The sequence below is a fragment of the Protomyctophum bolini genome (genome assembly GCF_963924005.1).
Source record: "Protomyctophum bolini genome assembly, chromosome: 18".
Lineage (NCBI taxonomy): Eukaryota > Metazoa > Chordata > Actinopteri > Myctophiformes > Myctophidae > Protomyctophum > Protomyctophum bolini.
The window spans coordinates 30,045,783-30,066,222 of record NC_137879.1 but is presented as its reverse complement, the minus strand read 5'-3'; the positions used below and the strand labels follow the sequence as shown (position 1 = coordinate 30,066,222).

Below are 20,440 nucleotides of genomic sequence, written 5' to 3'. Positions count from 1 at the left end.
AAGACACACCGGCCCGCCTCCAACAGTAGCTCTGTCTTCTCTGTCCTTGTCCATCATCTACATCTCTATACCTCTCAAATCCTCCCCATGCCTTCGTAATCACCACAAGCTCAGTCAGCCTCTCTCTCTCTCTCTCTCTCTCTCCCCCGTGCTTTCATCAGTCATGAATACATTGACGCCCACGTTCATGTATAGCCTTGTGTGTCCTGCATACATTAAAAGCGTGCCGGTTATATAAGCGTTCCCACACTCCCTAGACTCACCCCCCGCCCTCCCTATACGTGTCCTCGCTTCCTCTCTCCGGTTAGGTCAGGTGAGGACAGGGGAAAGAGGGAGGGAAGGGAAAGGGGGCCCGCACGGTATACCCCCCTAATTCCATCAATCCCTTTCAAAATATATACGTGAACCTGGTAGCCTATGCCGCCCTCCGGGAGGGGGGAGGACAGGATCCAGGAGTGATTAGGGCAGACGTTGACGGGGGCCATTCAGGGCCTCGGGGGCCGGGGAGAGGGACATGAAGAGGAGGCCAAAGAGGGGAAATGAAGACGAGGGATGATGCATGGCTCTTCAATGCAGTGTGTATGGCGCCCCTCACTCTATTCAAACACTCGGGCCTTATAGGCCTGCTCCATTTACAATGTGATGTTGTCCCCGTTTTTCTTTGCGAAGACATTATGTCACTCTGACACTGAACTTGATACACAGATTGAGCGTCCATGATGACAGCTGGTTAATGTTTACATTCATGGTGTGTGCTGGAGCAAAACAGGCCTTTTATAACGAGTTCTGACGGTTCCAAAGAACCCCATTTTCCATCTGTGAGTCCAACTCTTCAGGAACGCATAAGGATGTACTTTGAACTGTTAGACGGGTCGAGTAAACCCTGGAATGTATCTTTAATGCTCCAAAGGGGGATACATACTTGGAACGGATCATATGGGCGTTCTGTGTAGAGAGGTCTTGGGGGGAGGGGGAAGTCTCTCAGAGGCCAGCTCACTCAGCATTACGAGACATAAACAATCCATTACGCTTCCCTCTAAAGAGTTGTATGACATCAAAAGGGGTGCGATCATGAGAAATATTGTGCAATAAAGAGCAAAGGAATTCCAGATCATTTGCTTGTCTTGTATGCATGTTTTATGTGCACAATACATACTGTAACGAGATAATAAAGTCCTGGCCTCCCCCCCTACCCCGTTTATAAGCGCTCCGAAACAATCAGCGTTAATGTGTTTAAGTGGTGAAATGGCGAAGCGACAAAGGGGTTCCCAGACTGTTGTGATTCCGTGTTTAGTGGCGGGGCATGCTTGTGAATCAGCGATGGGGAATTAAGTATTCTAGCTCAGGCATAATGAGCTTAGAGCTGGGGGGGCCCTCGGCGGGGGGGCGTTCGCTGTAACTTAAACGGGATGCCTGGGCAGCGAGGACAGAGACACACAGAGACAAGAGGAAGACGTGTGTGCATGTGTGTGTGTGTGTGTGTGGGGGTCTAATGAAGGGTTACCCCGGGACACAGGCAGGAACGATGTTGCACGTATATTGGCTGCTTACTTTATACCTTTACCTAGTGGCGGGAAGTAATTTACCGCACTACAACTTTTGGTACTTTAAGTAGCCTACATTTTACTCGAGTACAAGTTTGAATTTTGGACTTTTACTTGTAGCCTATAGCAGAGTATTTCTACATTGCATTATTAGTGCTTTTACTTGAGTAAAAACAGTACTTTTCCCAACCACTCACTGCATTCATCAACTCACGGCTATATGAAATGAACAGCGAATAGTGGTCCCTCTGGTGCTGCATGTGTACAAAGTGTTGCTTCACTTCATGCAGTCTTAATTCCAACTGTCAGCAAGTTCAGAGACAATGCTGAGGGAATAGAGTAACAAGAAGTTGGATGTGTTGTGAAGTATACATTATTCAAGGTAGCGGTACATGTTTATCCAGTTGGTGCTCATTCTGCTCAACACATTATGGGGGACTTGAACTTCTCATGACTCACAGGGGCTAATTATTTGACCTAGTTAGTTCGCCGGGTTCATGTCTCAAGAAAATGGAGTAGGTCTAATGCCTATTATTACCGCCTGAGTACAACATCCCTACACATTTCACATCTTAAGAGCCATGTAAGAAATTTCAATAAATTCTTCATTTGATTACACCACATCAAATTATATAGGCCGGCCGCCTGATGAGGCTAGACAGAATTTCGCTTTTGTTATGCATGCTCTTGCATCTTCACAGACATATTGTAAATAAAACATCAAATGAGTGTGCATATTTGCATATGCTTCTTGTATTTTGGTGTTGCATCTCGGGTATATGTTTCAATCACGGCCTTTTATGGGTCTAGAATTAAATATTAAAACAAGCGTTCCGGATACTCATAAAAGTCAAGATAACATTTCCCCTGGCATACATTATAGTACTAATAACTTTTTTATAATGTCAAAAAGTGATGGTGGTCATCATGTAGAATGATCAGCGATTATGTTTTATCTAAAAATACACAAAAGCTTTGAATGTATTGTACAAACAATGTTTGAAAAACAAATCCACCAATTAAAGTCCACAACTCGACTGTGAATGTTTTTGGACAAAAGAGTTTAGCGCCATCTTGTGGCGAGACTGACGACCTGACGCGACGCGGCTGCTGAGGCACTTCCGTAATTGGGAAGGAAGCGGAAGTGGCTTGTTGACGTTGAAGTCAGAACAAACATGGCGGCCGTTTTCTGAGGATTGATTCTTGTAGCTCAGAACAAAACAACTCGTGGAGGAGAAATAATCAATAGTGTCAATGGCAGACGTCGGAGTGGACGAGCTGCAGCAGCTCGAGTACCTGTCTTTAGTGTCCAAGGTGTGCACTGAACTCGACAACCATCTCGGAATAAGCGACAAAGATCTCGGTAAGCGCCGTCAATGTAACGGGGAAAATAAACACACATTGTTGTCGGCGTAGCTTAGCCACAAAGCTAGCGCGTTAGCCATACTGCTAAACAGCCACAATAAACTAACCTTGGGAGTTGTACTAAGTCTAATAATAACGAGCCATGTGACAGCTTTATGGATATCCATGTCCCGATATTCATGTCCCTATATGTGTGTTATAAATAAAACACATAAACAAACACACAGTAGTTTAGCCACAAAGCTAGCACGTTAGCCACTGCTAGTGTCAGTGTGTCACCCTCTCGAGACAGACTGTTCCCCGATGTTTTACAGTCTATGGTGTGGTGTTGACTCAAATTAAAAGTAAAAGAGGGCGCTGTTTTTCCTTTATATTTTGACGATGGGTTCTCAGATTGGCCACTGCAACGCTAAACAACTACCGGTAACCAAGCTGTAGTAGTCTATTAATGGACCATATGCAAACTCTCATATCGTTCATTAAAATAGGCTGTGCTGCTATCTCTGCCATTACTCGAACTGTGTCCGTGTAATGCTGTGTAAGTGTAATGCTTTATGGTGTCGTACTGTCGTCCACAGTTAACAGTCTTGTATTGATTGATTGATTGAAATATTTATTAACAGTTTGCACTTTGTAGAATTACAGTACATTTCAAGCGCAACTCAATACAAAGACTGTTACCTGCGAGTGGACGACCCAATAAAGCATTACACATGTTTACAAGAGGGTCCACCTTAATTGTTCAATTCATCAAATGTACTGTAATTCTCAAACTGTTTATAAACTCTTCAATCAATCAAATAACGTAGCAATTTTATTTGTGGCTAAACTGCTACGTGTTAAATACAGAGAGACATGAATGTTCAGGGTGAAAAATACCACATTCATGTCCCTGTGTATATTGCAACAGTGTAAAGTTAATCCAACAACACATTTCTACCTGTCTTGTCTTCCCTGACCCTTGTACCTGGTGTTCAGAGGTGCGTGGTGTTTGGTGGAAACTATTCAACGTTGTCATTATTGTTTTCAGCTGAATTTGTCATCAGTCTTGCTGAAAAACAACCGACATTTGATGGCTTCAAATCTCTTCTGCTAAAAAATGGAGCCGAATTCACAGTAAGTGAAATGCTAGTAAACAGTCATTCATTACTTTATATCCGACCAATAACCGACCATTAACTGAAGGACATTATGCTCTGATCATTTTCAGGATTCTCTCGTCGGCAATTTGCTTCGACTCATTCAAACTATGCGGCCCCCGTCTAAAGATTCTATAAGCCAAGGTGAAGTATTAATACACTTATCGTATTGTGCTAAATATAAGACGACTGATTATAAGACAACCTCCATTTTTCAAGTCTCATTTGTGGAAAAGGACCATTGAATGTCAAATAGTCTAGTCCCTGATTATAATGCGGCCCTGTTTTTTTTAGGATATTTCCATTGGGGGAAAAAAAACATGTGTGCTTATATTCATCAATATAGGGTATTATCTTTATATCTTTGTATGCATTATTCCATGCATAATAATTGTAATCTCCAATTTATTTGTATCTGTATTTGGAATTACTTGGGATGCCATGTTTCTCCACATGCATTTATTATGCACTGCTGGTGAACATAAGCGGCTGGCATCAGAAGAAACACATGGTTGTCTACACCCCTACCGCATCCATTGGCAGTTAGTACACATTAATAAACAAGATTAATAAGAAAAAAAGTAGACCTACTTCTGTGTTGTCTGACTCGTATCCCTATTGGCTATTGCATTCCAGCAGCATGATTCACTTTGGCGAATACGCAGAACTGTTCAGTAATTGCATTGATATGTGCTTATACGCGCTTGTAGTGCCGTTAAGTTATCTCTGGTATATTTATTTTGTGATGTATTCTTCGGCAGACTTTGAGCCTTCGGTCCAGCCAAAAACGGAGAAGGACAAGTTAAAGGAGTTGTTTCCTGGACTATGCAGACCAGACGATCTAGCCCCTAGGGTAAGTTAACACCATCTGATCATTTATATTGGACTTATTGGTATCAGGAAAACGCTCCTGATACCAGACCGCTCTGGACCGTTTCTTTCATCCTGTCTTTATCTGCTGTTTTTAATTTATATTGATTGGAAGTTTATGACTGACATCAACACACACGTACAGATGAACGATGTTTTGATCAGGATGAGGATGAGCCATTTCTGCCACAACTTTATTCACATTTATTGTTGCGTAAAATTTCAAGGGAGAATAATATTTTTATGTACAGCATAAATAGTGTGTGCAAACCGTACTTTGACATTTTAGAATGGCCATACCTTATTTTGCATCATTAGCCTTTGTGGAGTTAAAATAAATTCAACTGGACGGTTGAAATTAAACAGAATTTCAACAGAAAAAAAGTGTTAAAACTTCAAAAGCACATTATTGTCACAATTAACACACTTGGCGCCATTGTCTTAGACGTACGGCAATTAACAAATAGTATCACGTTCCCCGCCATTGCCGTAGGTGTAGATGTACGGCAATTGGTCTTTTTTATAGTGCTTATGATCAGAGCAATGGAGCGCGCCATCTTGGATTTCGCACACACACTCACTGTATCTGTTTCTTTCGATTGCCTTCATCTCCAATTCCTTGTCCCAGATAGTATTTCTGGTCAAAACAAGGTTTATTCCACTGCCGATAGCCAACACTGTAATCGTCACAGTAATCCTTTCTCATCGCCGGTAGATCCGGATATGGTCCGACACCACACACAGTGTAAGTAACTAAAGTAACATCCGGTCGCAGGTTTTGGCTCTTCAAAATATAGGTAAAACGGGGGGGGAAATCCTGGTGTGAATTACAGCAAATTAATTAATTAATCCTGGCGGGGTTAATACTCTTTTCTCTCTTTGAACCCCACAGAAGCTACTGGATGAAGATGATGTGAAAGTAGCGGCAGATGCCATGAAAGAGTTGGAGATGTTTATGCCCAGTGTCAGCAGTTCGGACTCCAAAAGCAGCAAGAGCAGGTAGCAAGATGTTCAAGTCATCATTGACAGTTGCTTGAGAAATTGTTCTATCGTAGTGGTCAGAATGTTGTCTGTGTAGATAATCACATCCTTGTAATGTGTCGTTGACCGTATATGCTCATTATGAAAGTTGAAGAGATGAACAGTATTTAGTTCATCTATATTGTTCTCTACACGGTCTACAGACACATTTGGAGATTGAGAAGAGTGGAGTAATATACGTGTTCATTTGATTAGATGTCATTTGATTTGGGGGTGTGTGCACTCTTGCGTGTTTGGATATGTGTGCATGTCCATAGCAGGCAATGCATATTGCTTCAAGTGAAAAGGCTAATTTGTACTGCATCCAATTTACATTTCTCATCAAAGAGCATTTCATCTCATTCTAATCTACGGTCCTCTGTGTGAAATGAACCATAATCTGCCTCATGTGAACCTTCCTAGTGTTGTCTCAAAAGGCCTGATATTTCTCGTCTCCCAGGTCCGACAAGAAGAGGCGACACAGCAGGAGTCGCAGCAGAAGCCGAGACCGGGATAGAGACCGAGATCGCAGAAGACGTCACCGCTCGCGGTCACGCTCGAGATCGACGTCGCGCTCCAGGGACCGCGACCGTCACAGAGGCGACAGGGAGCGAGACGGAGATCGAGACCGTAGCAAGCGCCGCGAGCGGTCGTCCCGCTGGTCCGAGCGGTCTCAGAGTCCCCGCAAAGAGAAGGACAAAGAAGTGGACAAAGACAAGGACCGCTTTAAGGACAAACACGTGGACCGGCCTCCACCAGAGGAGCCCTCCGTGGGGGACATCTATAACGGCAAGATCACCAGCATCATGCAGTTTGGCTGCTTCGTCCAGCTGGAGGGACTCAGGTCAGTGCCTATAAATAAATCACTAAGAGCGTGCATAATGCATCATCGATTTGCCCTGGCAGAATAAAGTGAGCTTCTATTGAGGGTGTAACACGTGTACGCTATGAATTTCAAATGGTCTCCAAGATTTATTTTTAACGTTCTATGAATTGCATTTTTATAGTGCTTTTTCCAAGTGCTCAAAGCGCTTTTAAATATTTAACTCGTATATTGGGAGGTATTTCTCCCAATTCTAGATGGTTTGAAAACATCCTTACTCAGTTTTCTAAGGAAGACCAACAATTCCTCTTTATTACGTCAAAAGGAAACTCTCCAGTTAGTGGCCCCTACAGACTGTGACTGTCATTATATCGGTGTGGCTTTCACACTAAACGATTGATAGCCGACTAGGCATCACACACTGCAAGAGTTGTGATCCAGACACGATACATATAGGCTAAATCATTAGTTTTTTATTCCAATTAATTTTGACATCTCACGTGCAGGATGCCGTGATACAAGCGTGAGACGGACCCAGGACGCCCCCCTCTCTCTCTCTCTCTCTGCGTGCACACCACACACACAGGAATAGCCAGGCTACATAGGGCGAAATGTTTGTGATAACGTACTGTATAGTCTATACGTGCGCTATAGCGAGACTGGACGTTAAATCTTGATTTTCATTAATTTAAATAAATCTCCGTATGAACACACACACACACACACACACACACACACACACTCACACACAGAGCGCACGAGGTCCAAACGTTTGCTCTGCACTGTTGATTCTGATGCGGTTTTATCAACATTATTCAATTGAAATGCGTTGGTTTGATAGACTACTTAACATTGGGTTTGGGCTAATACCAATATGTACGACACAGGGATTTACCCAAGGAATAAAGGTTATATATATTATCTATCTATCGATACAGTCGACAGACAGACAGTGAGCACAGCTGTCCTGTGCTCTCATTGGCTGTAATATGGCCTTCCCGGTCGCAACCCAGTTCATACTGTATGATGTCCAGTCGGCGAGAGAGCCAAATATCAAACCTGCTAGATATTCAGAAACGGTCGGCGAGGCGATTTTATCTGCACTATATCTTCTCGCAGAGCCTTTCACACACAGCGAGCAAAACCTCTGCGATCAAAGCCCGATCTTGCGTCAGATCGGGCATTGAAAAATTGTCCCGACAGCATAATCGGAGCAAATATGGTGCAGTGTGTTTGACTGATAAGGTGTTTTATGCAAATGTCTACAGTACATATCTGTAAGAGTGATTTACACATAACGTAGCAGCATGTGCTCTATTAAGACGTGTCCTTTCACGTGACCTCATTTACAGAGCTGGGCCTAGCCCATATTATTTTCCCCTATAGCTTTGAAATGGAACTACGAGGAAACTCAATCGAGTGTTGTTCTATTTCCAGGAAACGATGGGAGGGTTTGGTCCACATTTCAGAGCTGCGTAGAGAGGGTCGTGTGGCCAACGTGGCTGATGTAGTCACCAAGGGCCAGAGAGTCAAGATCAAGGTGTTGTCATTCACCGGCTCCAAGACCAGCCTCAGCATGAAGGTAAGACATAAGCTGGTGACTGCTACATGATTAAAATGCCACATAACCACTTAAACCCTATATACTTCATTGACCGGGCCTCCCCCAGTGTACTTGCACTTGTGTTTCCATCTATAACAAAATTCTTCTTCACCATAAATAGCCTAAAGATCAGCTATTTTTCAGATTGTTTTTTATTGTTGACTGCTAACCTGTAACCTCCAAAATATTAGCAAGCAACGTTTCCTATTTTAACCCATTTAGACCTGAGGAGTCCTTTTAAATCTTATCCTATAGAAAACCTATGGTTCTATATCAGTGGTGCTCAATCTTTTTCATGTCAAGAACCCCTAGAATTATATGTAATTGGCCACCGACCGCCATCTGAAAATATTTTGTTCCAGGGACCTCCCAGAAGCAAAGATTTGAGTTAAAAACGTTTGCTGGGAAAGAATATATTCAAAGATTTGCACACATTTTCACAACATTTCAAAAATAGCAGATCTACAAGGTCATAGCACGGCACTCGATGCTGCGCTATGAGCTTGTATATCTGCTATTTTTCAATAGCTAAAGTTGGAAATAATTGTTTAAAGTGTTTAAAAGCTACGGTGATACAGATACCTTCCAGGTCTTAATAGTGTTAAACGAGAATCGCGCCATTTGATTTTGACCCTTTCTCACCTCCCCATTTCAGGACGTGGACCAGGAGACCGGCGAGGACCTGAACCCCAACCGGCGGAAGAACGCCCCCGAGGAGGAGACCTCCATGAGGAACCCCGACCGGCCCACCAACCTCAACCTGGGCCACGTGCCCGAAGCGGAGCAGGACGACACCCTGGAGCGCAAGAGACTCACCAAGATCTCTGACCCGGAGAAGTGGGAGATAAAGCAGGTGGGTTGTTGGCACGGCGCTGGCTCCATTCATCATCATTGGTGGTGGTGGTGGTGTGTGTAAATGATATTGGTCCACCAGTATGTGCGTGTGTGTGCCGTGTGGTCAATTAAGCCAGAAGCTTTAATTACAATTACGTCAATTGTGCCGACAAACCCACAGTGCTTCAGTGGGATAACATAGCGACCAATCGGCAGACGGGAAAATGTATAGTGCCAGGGGTGCCCACACTTTTTTGACTTGAGAGCTACTTTCACAATGACCAGCTCAACAAGATCTACTCACCCAAAAAAGTATTATCCCATTGCTGAAAAACAGCAGCACTGGCGTTACATACTATAAGACAAACACACTTGCAATGGGAAATGGAGAGAGGAAAATGGAATTCGTAGTCATTTTTCGATAGTTATTATTTTTTTAGCTTTTTAACACTAGTTAAATGTGCCCGTTTGTCTTGTGTCCTCAGATGATTGCAGCCAACGTCCTTTCCAAAGAGGAGTTCCCCGATTTTGACGATGAGACGGGCATCCTTCCCAAAGTGGACGATGAAGAGGGTAAAACATTGAATTGATTCTCTTGTTTTTATTCAGCAAAGCAAACTTAAGATTTCTTCTCTATAATAAATATTGATTCAATCTAGTATTTAATTTTCTTTCTTCTGAGAGGTTGTGGTGTAGAGCTGATATATTGACCATCAATTGACGTTTTTTTTCTTCTGTCTGTCGTTCAGATGAAGATATGGAGATTGAGCTGGTGGAAGAGGAGCCTCCATTCTTGAGGGGACACACCAAACAGAGCATGGACATGAGCCCTGTCAAGATTGTCAAGGTACTGTACTGGCCAATGTGTGGAAAATGTTGTGTCACGTGACATAATGTACTCATTCTAATCAGGGAAATTGTTTGTAGGGGTGTGCTGTTTTAAAGATGTGACCTGAATTGTTATTGGCCATTGACAATTATTAACGCCCCCATGTAAAAGTCCTTTTTAAGACCTTATTAATACCTGAAAAAGACCATTAATGAATCTAAAGTAATAAATATTAATATAATATTAATAAATATTTATCTGTGGAACCGAGTCAAACTAATTTGAATGCCTCAACTCTAAACTACATCCCATCGGTGTGGGCCGCAGTGTTGTTTTTGTCGGCTATGTTTTTAATTTAGTCTCAGTCTTAGTCCAGTTTCAATCACCGGTGTTTATTTGTCTAGTTTTAGTCAACAAAAACTATTGGCATTTTAGACTAGTTTTAGTCTAAACTTTCAGACTAAAACTAGACTAAATTGTCAGTTTTAGTCTGACAAATTATTTTAGCAGTTTACTATTTTGTCAGCAGATTGAATCTAAAAATATTTCACATAGCATTTTCTCATCGTTTGATAAAAATGACTAATTTAAGGAATACGTCCAGAAAGGAAACACGAATTGACATGAATTTGCACATTTATTTTGAATCAACAATTCAGACACATTGATGCTTGCATTAAAATAAATAAAATACATCCGAGATGAAAATATTAAATAAAATAGAGTGCCTATTCTGTGTGCTGACTAATATAATTAACCACTTGAAGCATCCATATTCTGAGGGGTATTTTGTCCACTGTATTTGTAATTGTTTTTCTTTTTGGCACAGTGACTCTTCTATGATCCATCCTCAATCATTTTGGCAAAATCCTCATCTTATGTGTGAAGGGAGGTCTGTACGGGCTATCCACAGTGCTACACCTTCCTCTTTGAACTGTTGCTCTAGAGAGTCAGCTTTGTATTTGGTGTGGGCCAGTAAAGACCCTTGTATAGCTGGCCTGCTGTCGTCCTTTCTGGGTTGTTGGTTGGTGGTTGTAGCCGGTGAATCTGGGACAGGAGTAAATACAATGTCAGGACAGATACCCACATTGCACAGGATAAAATAGGAAACTTTAGGATTTAGGCTAAGTAAAGCATTTATTATCATTATTATTATTTTACTTAATTAAAACAGTATCTGTAAAAACAAAATGCCAATGTCATTCCAATCCAAAATCATACTAAAAAGCCTATGTAAACTATCCTACTTTAAGCAGAAATATAATTGAGTCTGCAGACACTTTTAGTTGTGTTTTTGCAGGCAAGATGCATTGCAAACATATAGCTTCCCATTTGTTTTGTGCCCACTGACTAAGTTGTTTACAAGTTACTATAATAGTTTGCTTGCTGTAGTGCTATTAGCTCATACTTCTGTATGCTTTAAATAGGCTAAACTTGCAATTCAAATGAAACCATAGTTTCCCCACCAGTATAATGTATCTTCAATTCATTCAACTTCACAAATTCACAGCACACAAATTTCCTCTAAAGTTCTCAACAAGTGGCTACGGTTGCTACATGCTAAGAAGCTAACATAAGTTAGGGCAGAGCCATCTAATAGAAGAGTTGCGATATTGAGGGGGCAGAAAACAGCCCGGTCACGTGGTTCATGTACTCGCGCGAGCCCATAGACTCCAATGCATTCCGTAAACTCCCGGGACAAATAGGACTGAAGCCCCATGAAGTGAACGCAGTTTGCGTAACTCTGTCTTACTTATGGTTCTGAGTTAGGGTAGGTTTTATTGTAGTAACATTAAGCCGAAAGTACTCTCAACAACACAACGTTGATTTCATGCTACGTTCTACTTGTAAACAACCAGCAGCATACTTTTTGTTAACTTACCTTGAGTTCTTTGTGGTAAATGGCGATGTGTCTCTTCAGGTTTGTTGTGTTTTCCTCCTATCTTGTGGCCACATTGCTCTCCTTCGGTTAAAATCAAGCATTCTGTTTGATTCTCCAAATCGATGTAGCGAAAATGTTTCCATATATCTTCTCTTCTCTTTCTCCTGATCCCCGTGCAAAGCATTTTACAGTTTTATTAAGTATCGCACATAAAGCATGAGGAATCCTCCTCCATAGTGTGAGGCGTCCGCTGCAAAATCAAAAGGAGGCGTGTCGTGTGAGTGTGTGGGGCAAGGGTGTGTTCGGATATAGGCACACTGACCACAATGCTAATACAAAGTGATAGGCGACTGTGCTCCCGGACAGTCCCGGCGAGCATTTCCGAGCGCATTTCCGGCGCTTCATACCAAAAGAGACAGGAGGAAGTGATACGATCATTATTATAATATATTTCGTATCGTCATTGTTTGTGAACTAAAATGACCACAGATTTTAGCCGAGTCTTTATTTTGTGAACTACATTTTCGTCTAGTCTTTATTAGTCAAAGAAATTGCATAATAATTTAGTCCCAGTTATTGTTTATACACGTGTCTTTTGTCTAGTCTAGTCTGGTTTTTGTCTGGTGAGAAATGGGCGTTGACGAACACATTTAGTTTTCGTTGACGAGAACAACACTGGTGGGCCGTCCCCAGTTCAAATCTTATTATTTTGGTGTGTCGCTGAGAACCACCACCTGTTTGTCTGCGTTTTACCGGGAGGGCATAACGCATGCTGTCCCTCTCAGTTGCCTGTTGAACAGGCGACCGACAAACATGAAGACTCGGTGTTAAAGATCTGTGCTCAAACCAACTACCGGAACGACGATAAAATAAATATTTAAATGTAAAGACACGTGATGCTATCGTAGTAGAGCATGTCTCATGCATATATATATATACCCCCTCCCTTTCCTGCCCTATAGAACCCAGACGGCTCCCTGTCCCAGGCGGCCATGATGCAGAGTGCCCTGGCTAAGGAGAGGAGAGAGCTGAAGCAGGCGGCTCGCGAGGCAGAAATGGACTCCATCCCCATGGGGCTCAACAAACACTGGGTAGATCCACTGCCAGACAGTAAGTCCCTTTTAAACATCTGCTTGATGCTCATTGAGCATTGTCTAAATGAATTTCTTTGTTATTGTTTTTTTTTTCTTCTTCTAAATCTCATTGTCATTTGGGAGTCATTTCTGTGTTCTTTATCTAAAACGCCTCGGTTCAGCTTATGTGCGTGTGTGACATTAGACTTCCTCAGCAGTGGCAGGCTGTGGCCCTGAGGGGGGACCAGTGCTGGAGATATCTATCTGTGTCTTCCTGTAGCCCTCTAGTGGGCCGGATGCAGCAGTATGCACCATAGCACTGTGTGTGTGTGTGTGTGTGTGTGTGTGTGTGTGTGTGCCCACCATGGCCTGACAGGACCCCATCCATGCCAGACCTGGCTGGGTTGATAGAATGATAGGAGGGGTAGAAATCAGGGGGGGTGGCACTTAGTCACTGGTTTTCATTTTTATCAAGCAAATTTCCTCTCTGTTATACAGCTGATGGAAGGCAGATTGCGGCCAACATGAGAGGAATCGGCATGATGCCCAATGACATCCCAGAGTGGAAGAAGCACGCCTTCGGTGGCAACAAGGCCTCCTACGGAAAGAAGACCGCCATGACCATTCTGGAGCAGAGAGAGAGCCTGCCCATCTATAGGCTTAAAGAACAGCTCATTCAGGTCAGTGCTGAATGAAAGCCTTTTAAAAAATATATTTCTTATGGAGGGACAGACAGTCCCCCGCTCGCGATGCTAATTGGCCCAGTAAACATTGTAATTCACACACCCGTTCCTTTACTTCCCTTCCAGGCTGTCCATGACAACCAGATCCTGATTGTGATCGGAGAGACGGGCTCCGGCAAGACCACCCAGATCACCCAGTACCTGGCTGAGGCCGGCTATACCAACAGGGGCAAGATAGGCTGCACTCAGCCCCGCCGTGTGGCTGCCATGTCTGTGGCCAAGAGGGTCTCTGAGGAGTACGGCTGCTGTCTGGGACAGGAGGTGAGTGGATTCTTTCTCTGTATATTAAACATATTTGTCTTTGGCTGTTGTGTGGAGGAGGAAAGCTTTCAAAGAAGTGCAGTAGATGATTGATGCGTGGTCTTTGTTCTCCAGGTGGGATACACCATTCGGTTTGAGGACTGCACCAGCCCCGAGACGGTGATCAAGTACATGACAGACGGTATGCTGCTCCGAGAGTGTCTGATTGACTCTGAGCTGGGCCAGTACGCCATCATCATGTTGGACGAGGCCCATGAGAGGACCATCCATACCGATGTGCTCTTTGGTCTGCTCAAGAAGGTACGAGAAGATGTTCTACAGTATAATATTATAGTATATTGGAGACTGAAATACATTTTCCAAAATGGTGGGAATTCCCCCCGCAAGATGCTTCATGTAGGTGAGGTGGGGAATACTACACTTTAAGCTTGCATTGTTCGTTTCAGATTACATTTTGTCGCTCTTCTCCAATATAAGAGAGGTGTGTGTGTGTGTGTGTGTGTGTGTGTGTGTGTGTGTGTGTGTGTGTGTGTGTGTGTGTGTGTGTGTGTGTGTGTGTGTGTGTGTGTGTGTGTGTGTGTGTGTGTGTGTGTGTGTGTGTGTGTGTGTGTGTGTGTGTGTGTGTGTGTGTGTGTGTGTGTGTGTGTGTGAAATAGAGAGGACAAAAGATGAGAGACTGTAGTAGCCTGCAGTTTCAATATTGATATGAAAGATCAGTAGAGGAGTAGGTCTACTAATAAACCTAGCCGACAGAGAGGGGAGGGCCGAGGTGCTCGTAGTGAGTCCTGCAGTCACCTCGGCTCTTATTATATTACACATATACATTGCTGTATGTCATGAGTGTCTCGCATTATAAGTCCTACATTTGCTGTAATCAATTAAAATATACGCAATTCCGTGGAGAAATGTACACGATTGAAAAGACAAATACTTTCAATGGCTTTGAAAATATTTGCCAAATTTGTCTCACGAATAACAGACAAGGATTTCAACTGCTTTTGTATTCATTCTGTACATTCTTAGGAGATGGAGATATTATAGAAAACTTTAAAAAATATTTTAAAAATGTTTCCTCTCTCAGACAGTACAGAAGCGCACAGACATGAAGCTGATCGTCACCTCAGCCACGCTGGACGCCGTCAAGTTCTCCCAGTACTTCTACGAAGCGCCCATCTTCACCATCCCTGGAAGGACGTACCCGGTGGAAGTCCTCTACACCAAAGAACCAGAGACTGATTATCTGGACGCCAGCCTCATCACAGTCATGCAGATCCACCTGACTGAACCTCCAGGTACCTATATCTATTATCTACGAGAAGTGGAAAACACTTTATAGTGCATATATATACACAGTACTATCAATGCACATAACCACTTAAACCCTAGTGTCCATGTTCTGGCATATCAAAATAGGTGAGCATTCTGAGTAAATGGCATATCTACGCTTGAGCAATGGGAGAAAAGGATTTGTTGTAGAGAGAAAAGAGGAGGAGTCTAAGTAGTTAATCCTGTAGAATGTTTAATTTTGACAACAAATCTCACATCACAAAATATCCAATTTGCAGTCTTGACTTTGCTACAACTCCACATCACTTTGACCCACATTTTGAGCTGCATATCGGTCTTTCACTGTCAAACTTTCCCTCTGTCTCTCCGGTGTCCAGGCGATGTTCTGGTGTTTCTGACTGGTCAGGAGGAGATCGACACGGCCTGTGAGATCCTGTATGAACGGATGAAGTCACTGGGACCTGATGTTCCTGAACTCATCATCCTGCCCGTCTACTCCGCCCTGCCCAGCGAGATGCAGACCAGGATCTTTGACCCTGCTCCCCCAGGCAGCAGAAAGGTACGCCGTGTCTTGTCCAACCATATGGATTTTCAAAATATTATCAGTTCTATGAAATCTTAGGTTTCCAGTGGAACCATGTTCAAAATCGAGTGAGTGTTTACGTTGTACATATGTAGCTGACTAACTATGGTACATTAACTGCATTGATATTGTCAATACTCAAATTCACTTTACAATGTACTTTACATTCACCCATTCTCTCACACACACACACACACACACACACACACACACTGCAATGGTGGAACTCTGCTACACACGACACAGAGGCAACCATACCAAGCACCAACCTGCTCATTGGTTGCAGTTATGGGTTCAGTGTCATGCTCAAGGACATGTGAGTAGCTGGGGATCAAACCGGGAACCTTCGGCTCCCAGATTGCACCACTGGCTGACCCACTGCCGCCCCAGCTATAGATTTTGTATTCCTCTACCACTGTTTCCACTGGAAATCACACTGAAGAACCATTGATTTTTCTTCAGGTGGTCATTGCTACCAACATCGCCGAGACCTCTCTGACTATCGACGGGATCTACTATGTGGTGGACCCTGGCTTTGTCAAACAGAAGGTGTACAACTCCAAGACTGGCATTGATCAACTGGTGGTGACTCCAATCTCACAGGTACCAATCAATCAGTCAGTGGAACAAGTTCACCCGAACGTCCTCTCATGCTATGGCATCACTGCGTGCTGGTGCTACAAAAAGAGGGCAATGTGTATCAGTTGGTTCAATGATCGAAACGTGTTTTATTTGATTGACGAATGGCCCAAACCACACAGTTTACAGAGAACACCTGTCCCTCATTTGACAACGTTGGCAGATGGTCTGTCTGATATAGAGGTCTTACATTTTACAAGGGATTGCATTGTAAGGCAGAGGCACTGTACGCCATGGGTGATTTTGAATCTGCAATGGCGTGGGATGGAAACTGCGTCCAAATGTGGCAGAACATGAGCTTTAAATGTCTTGCATTTGTTTTGTGTAACAGTCTAAAGTTTTGCTGAGCAATCACTGAGCTTATTTGATCCGGGGGTGAAGACGGTCTCGCTGGTTCCTGAGACTGTATTAATTGAACAGGGCTCTTACTACAGTTTCATTTAATCCTACTACCTTTCTCAGGCCCAAGCCAAGCAGAGGGCAGGCAGAGCCGGCAGAACAGGGCCTGGGAAGACTTACAGACTGTACACTGAGAGAGCCTACAGGGATGAGATGCTGACCACCAACGTGCCTGAGATTCAGAGGACCAACTTGGCCAGCACCGTGCTGTCTCTCAAGGTGAGTGAAAGACTGTCTACTGCTTTGCGTTAACTTGACTAAATAATTTCGTTCACAAATTTCACATTACTTTACCATCTTAGAAAATACGGCAAGCAACTTTAGCCATAATTGTGTAAATCTGATCATAACACCTGCAGCTGAAATGCACAGTCGTTATAATTTCTTAGATTTTTAGGTCTGTCTTATCTATGCTCCACTATTTGTCACAATGTCTGAATTCACTTCCTTGTAAAGGAAGTAAATGTTTTAATCACTTCCTGGTTCTGTCCACCAAGGCCATGGGCATCAACGACCTGCTGTCGTTTGACTTCATGGACGCTCCTCCCATGGAGACGCTGATCACAGCCATGGAGCAGCTGTACACACTGGGAGCTCTGGACGACGAAGGCCTGCTCACAAGGCTGGGGAGACGGGTAAGGAGGAGCACTCATCACATTCACGTCACGCTGCCAGATGGCTAAATCGCTAAAGTTGGAATATGTCCAAAAAATGTAAATCACTAGATATTTTTTTTTCTAGAATTTTATCAATTTTGAGTTCCCAAATGTATTAATGGCCAACGTTTTTATTTGTTTTGTCTTCTTTCTCCATCTGTCTTCAAGATGGCTGAGTTCCCTCTGGAGCCCATGCTGTGTAAGATGTTAATCATGTCCGTCCATTTGGGCTGCAGCGAAGAGATGCTCACCATCGTCTCCATGCTGTCTGTACAGAATGTCTTCTACAGACCCAAGGTACACATGCCAGGGAATGTTACAGTCTCAATGAGAGATGGAGGTATAGTAACGAGTCATTGACTCTGTAGATTAATCATATTTTTGGTTACACTTTGTGATTCAGGACAAGCAGGCCTTGGCTGACCAGAAGAAGGCTAAGTTCCACCAGCCTGAGGGAGACCATCTCACCTTGCTGGCCGTCTACAATTCCTGGAAAAACAACAAGTTCTCCAACCCCTGGTGCTACGAGAACTTCATCCAGGCACGCTCCCTGCGTAGATCCCAAGACATCCGCAAACAGATGTTGGGCATCATGGACAGGTACAGAAGCTCTTAAATCATCATTTTCGAGAGTTTATCACCAACACAACAAAGATTGCTTCCTCCTTTTTCTTACAAATGTTTATTCACAGAAGTAAGAATGTCAAAAGTGGATAATAATTTATTTTCCAGCTCTTAGAAACAATTCCCATTACTCTCCTCCACAGGCACAAACTGGATGTGGTTTCATGTGGTAAAGCCACCGTGCGGGTTCAGAAAGCCATCTGCAGTGGTTTCTTCAGGAACGCAGCCAAGAAAGACCCCCAGGAGGGCTACCGCACCCTGATCGATCAGCAAGTGGTCTACATCCACCCCTCCAGTGCCCTGTTCAACAGACAACCTGAGTGGTACAGCAATTCATCATGAAACCTTTTTGCAAGAGAATACATATGAAATTTGGCATGTAGATGTAAAAAAATAAAATGAGGGTAACATTTTGTTACTGAGAGAAGCAAGACTCTATAAAGACAGAACTTCTAATTCTAATTTCCTGAATGATTTCTTTTCCACAGGGTTGTGTACCATGAGTTGGTGCTGACCACTAAGGAGTACATGCGGGAGGTGACCACCATTGACGCTCGCTGGCTGGTGGAGTTTGCCCCGGCCTTCTTCAAAGTATCCGACCCGACACGTCTCAGCAAGCAGAAGAAACAGCAGCGCCTGGAACCATTGTACAACCGATACGAGGAACCCAACGCCTGGAGAATCTCCCGTGCCTTCAGACGACGTTAAAGCGCTGGACATGGACACAATACTGTACATGCTACTATGTCAGACACACGGCAGGACACCATACTACTGTATCTGCTATTACTTTAAAGACACAGCTTATGTTCCCCTCTTTAAAGCTCAAGTTCTCCATTCACTCCTGTTGGAACTGGATACTATTACTATTACCATACAATCTCTTTTAATGTCTTATTTTTCCATTCTCGGCTACCATTTTTATTGTTTTGGAAAGTGGTCTCTTGGTTTACAATGTCAATCTTGGCAATTCATTAAAATGTGTTAATTTGGTCAGCTGTTTTACCTTATACTGGTCTCACCATTATACACAAGGTTTAATATAACCTGAACCAGAACAGCGTACAACCCATCATCCCTGTCATCAGGTTCACAGAGACACAATTAAGTCATACTATTTGCCAAAGATATGGCACCGAAATTCATTATCTTTATGTAATTTTAAATCATCTTTTCCAACCAAAAATCATTAATTGTGATCACAATATCCAGCCAAATATCATTCTGGTCAACGTGCAGCCTACACAGACATACCACGTCCACGGCTAGCTAACTGACTTGACTGGCAGCCATGCGGCCTGTGGAGTGAACTGAAGCCATAGCCCTACATCCAGGCGGCCTCATAGGACATTAAATCGGGAAAGGGGAAGAAGACAATAGCTTTTAAGATGAGTCTTCTGTGAGAAGACATTACTTACGCTCCGCTTCATCTAGCGCTGTTTTATACTTTGTTGTACAACTGTTTTGCATATGAAAATGGCTGATCTGCAAACGGCATCGTGGTGTGTTGTGAGCTTGTAGATCGCCGACTATTTTTGACTATTTTCGCTTATGGCATGCCCAAAATAGGGACACCAGGTTGAAAGTGGTTAAGGAAAACATTGCAGCGGACTAGCGGTATTTATTTTGACTGTAAATAATTGTTGCTTAATGTCATGCACATGCAAGGCCTTTAGTAGAAATTGGGAACTGAATGTCATTTGTCAAGTCTTTTAGTGTAGGGAGTTGAGACAGATTACATCTTTTTATATATTTTGTAATACAAATGTAATGGGACAGTAAGTGACTAGCAGTATTTCTATAATTTCTGAGATTGCTCTTTTCAGTGGAATTCTGAAATATGTCATTAAAAATTGAGTGCCCCTATGTGTGATGCTGTGTATTTTGTGAACATTTGATTTAGTCACTGTCTGGCAGAAACCTTTTTTCCCCTCTAAATTAATGCATTCGTTAAAGGAGAATTCCTTGCTAGAAGGCTTTCTTACCTTTCTTTGTAGTTGTTAGAAAGGTCCAGGTGGTGTTTTTTTGTGCAAAAACTCCTTATTGGCTATTTCCCGTACCATAACAGTGGTGGTGACAGAGCAACAAGTGCAACTACCAGAGGGGACTGTGAAGTGCCAATCAGACATAGTGTGTTTGGTAAAACAGTCTTCTCTGTTAGAGCCTCCCATCACTGGAACAGTCTCCCCACAGAAGTAAGAGAGACTTCCAACTATCTCAATCTGACCTTCAAATTCAACCTGAAAAGGTGGCTAAAAACAATTCA

At 43.1% G+C, this 20,440-nt stretch overlaps 1 protein-coding gene across 1 annotated transcript; it reads left to right on the top strand.

The window, feature by feature from the left end:
* The first annotated feature begins 2,720 nt into the window (after window positions 1-2,720).
* LOC308333032 (ATP-dependent RNA helicase DHX8) lies at window positions 2,721-20,034 on the top strand. Its single transcript, XM_080789217.1, has 23 exons — window positions 2,721-2,907; window positions 3,940-4,025; window positions 4,120-4,192; window positions 4,810-4,901; window positions 5,811-5,917; window positions 6,399-6,782; window positions 8,199-8,343; window positions 9,020-9,217; window positions 9,684-9,771; window positions 9,948-10,045; window positions 12,872-13,019; window positions 13,481-13,662; window positions 13,792-13,986; window positions 14,101-14,286; window positions 15,068-15,278; window positions 15,651-15,832; window positions 16,319-16,459; window positions 16,958-17,113; window positions 17,392-17,529; window positions 17,719-17,847; window positions 17,954-18,150; window positions 18,318-18,497; window positions 18,663-20,034. The coding sequence occupies exons 1-23, from the start codon at window positions 2,799-2,801 to the stop codon at window positions 18,880-18,882; spliced, it is 3,645 nt and encodes a 1,214-aa protein (XP_080645343.1). The 5' UTR covers window positions 2,721-2,798; the 3' UTR covers window positions 18,883-20,034.
* The last annotated feature ends 406 nt before the right edge of the window (window positions 20,035-20,440 follow it).

Excerpts from the sequence above, each read along its gene's own strand:
- LOC308333032 (XM_080789217.1), top strand. The coding sequence starts at position 2,799 with ATGGCAGACGTCGGAGTGGACGAGCTGCAGCAGCTCGAGTACCTGTCT. Across the intron at positions 6,783-8,198 it reads GTCCAGCTGGAGGGACTCAG|GAAACGATGGGAGGGTTTGG; the intron begins GTCAGTGCCTAT and ends TTCTATTTCCAG. Across the intron at positions 18,151-18,317 it reads ATGTTGGGCATCATGGACAG|GCACAAACTGGATGTGGTTT; the intron begins GTACAGAAGCTC and ends TCTCCTCCACAG.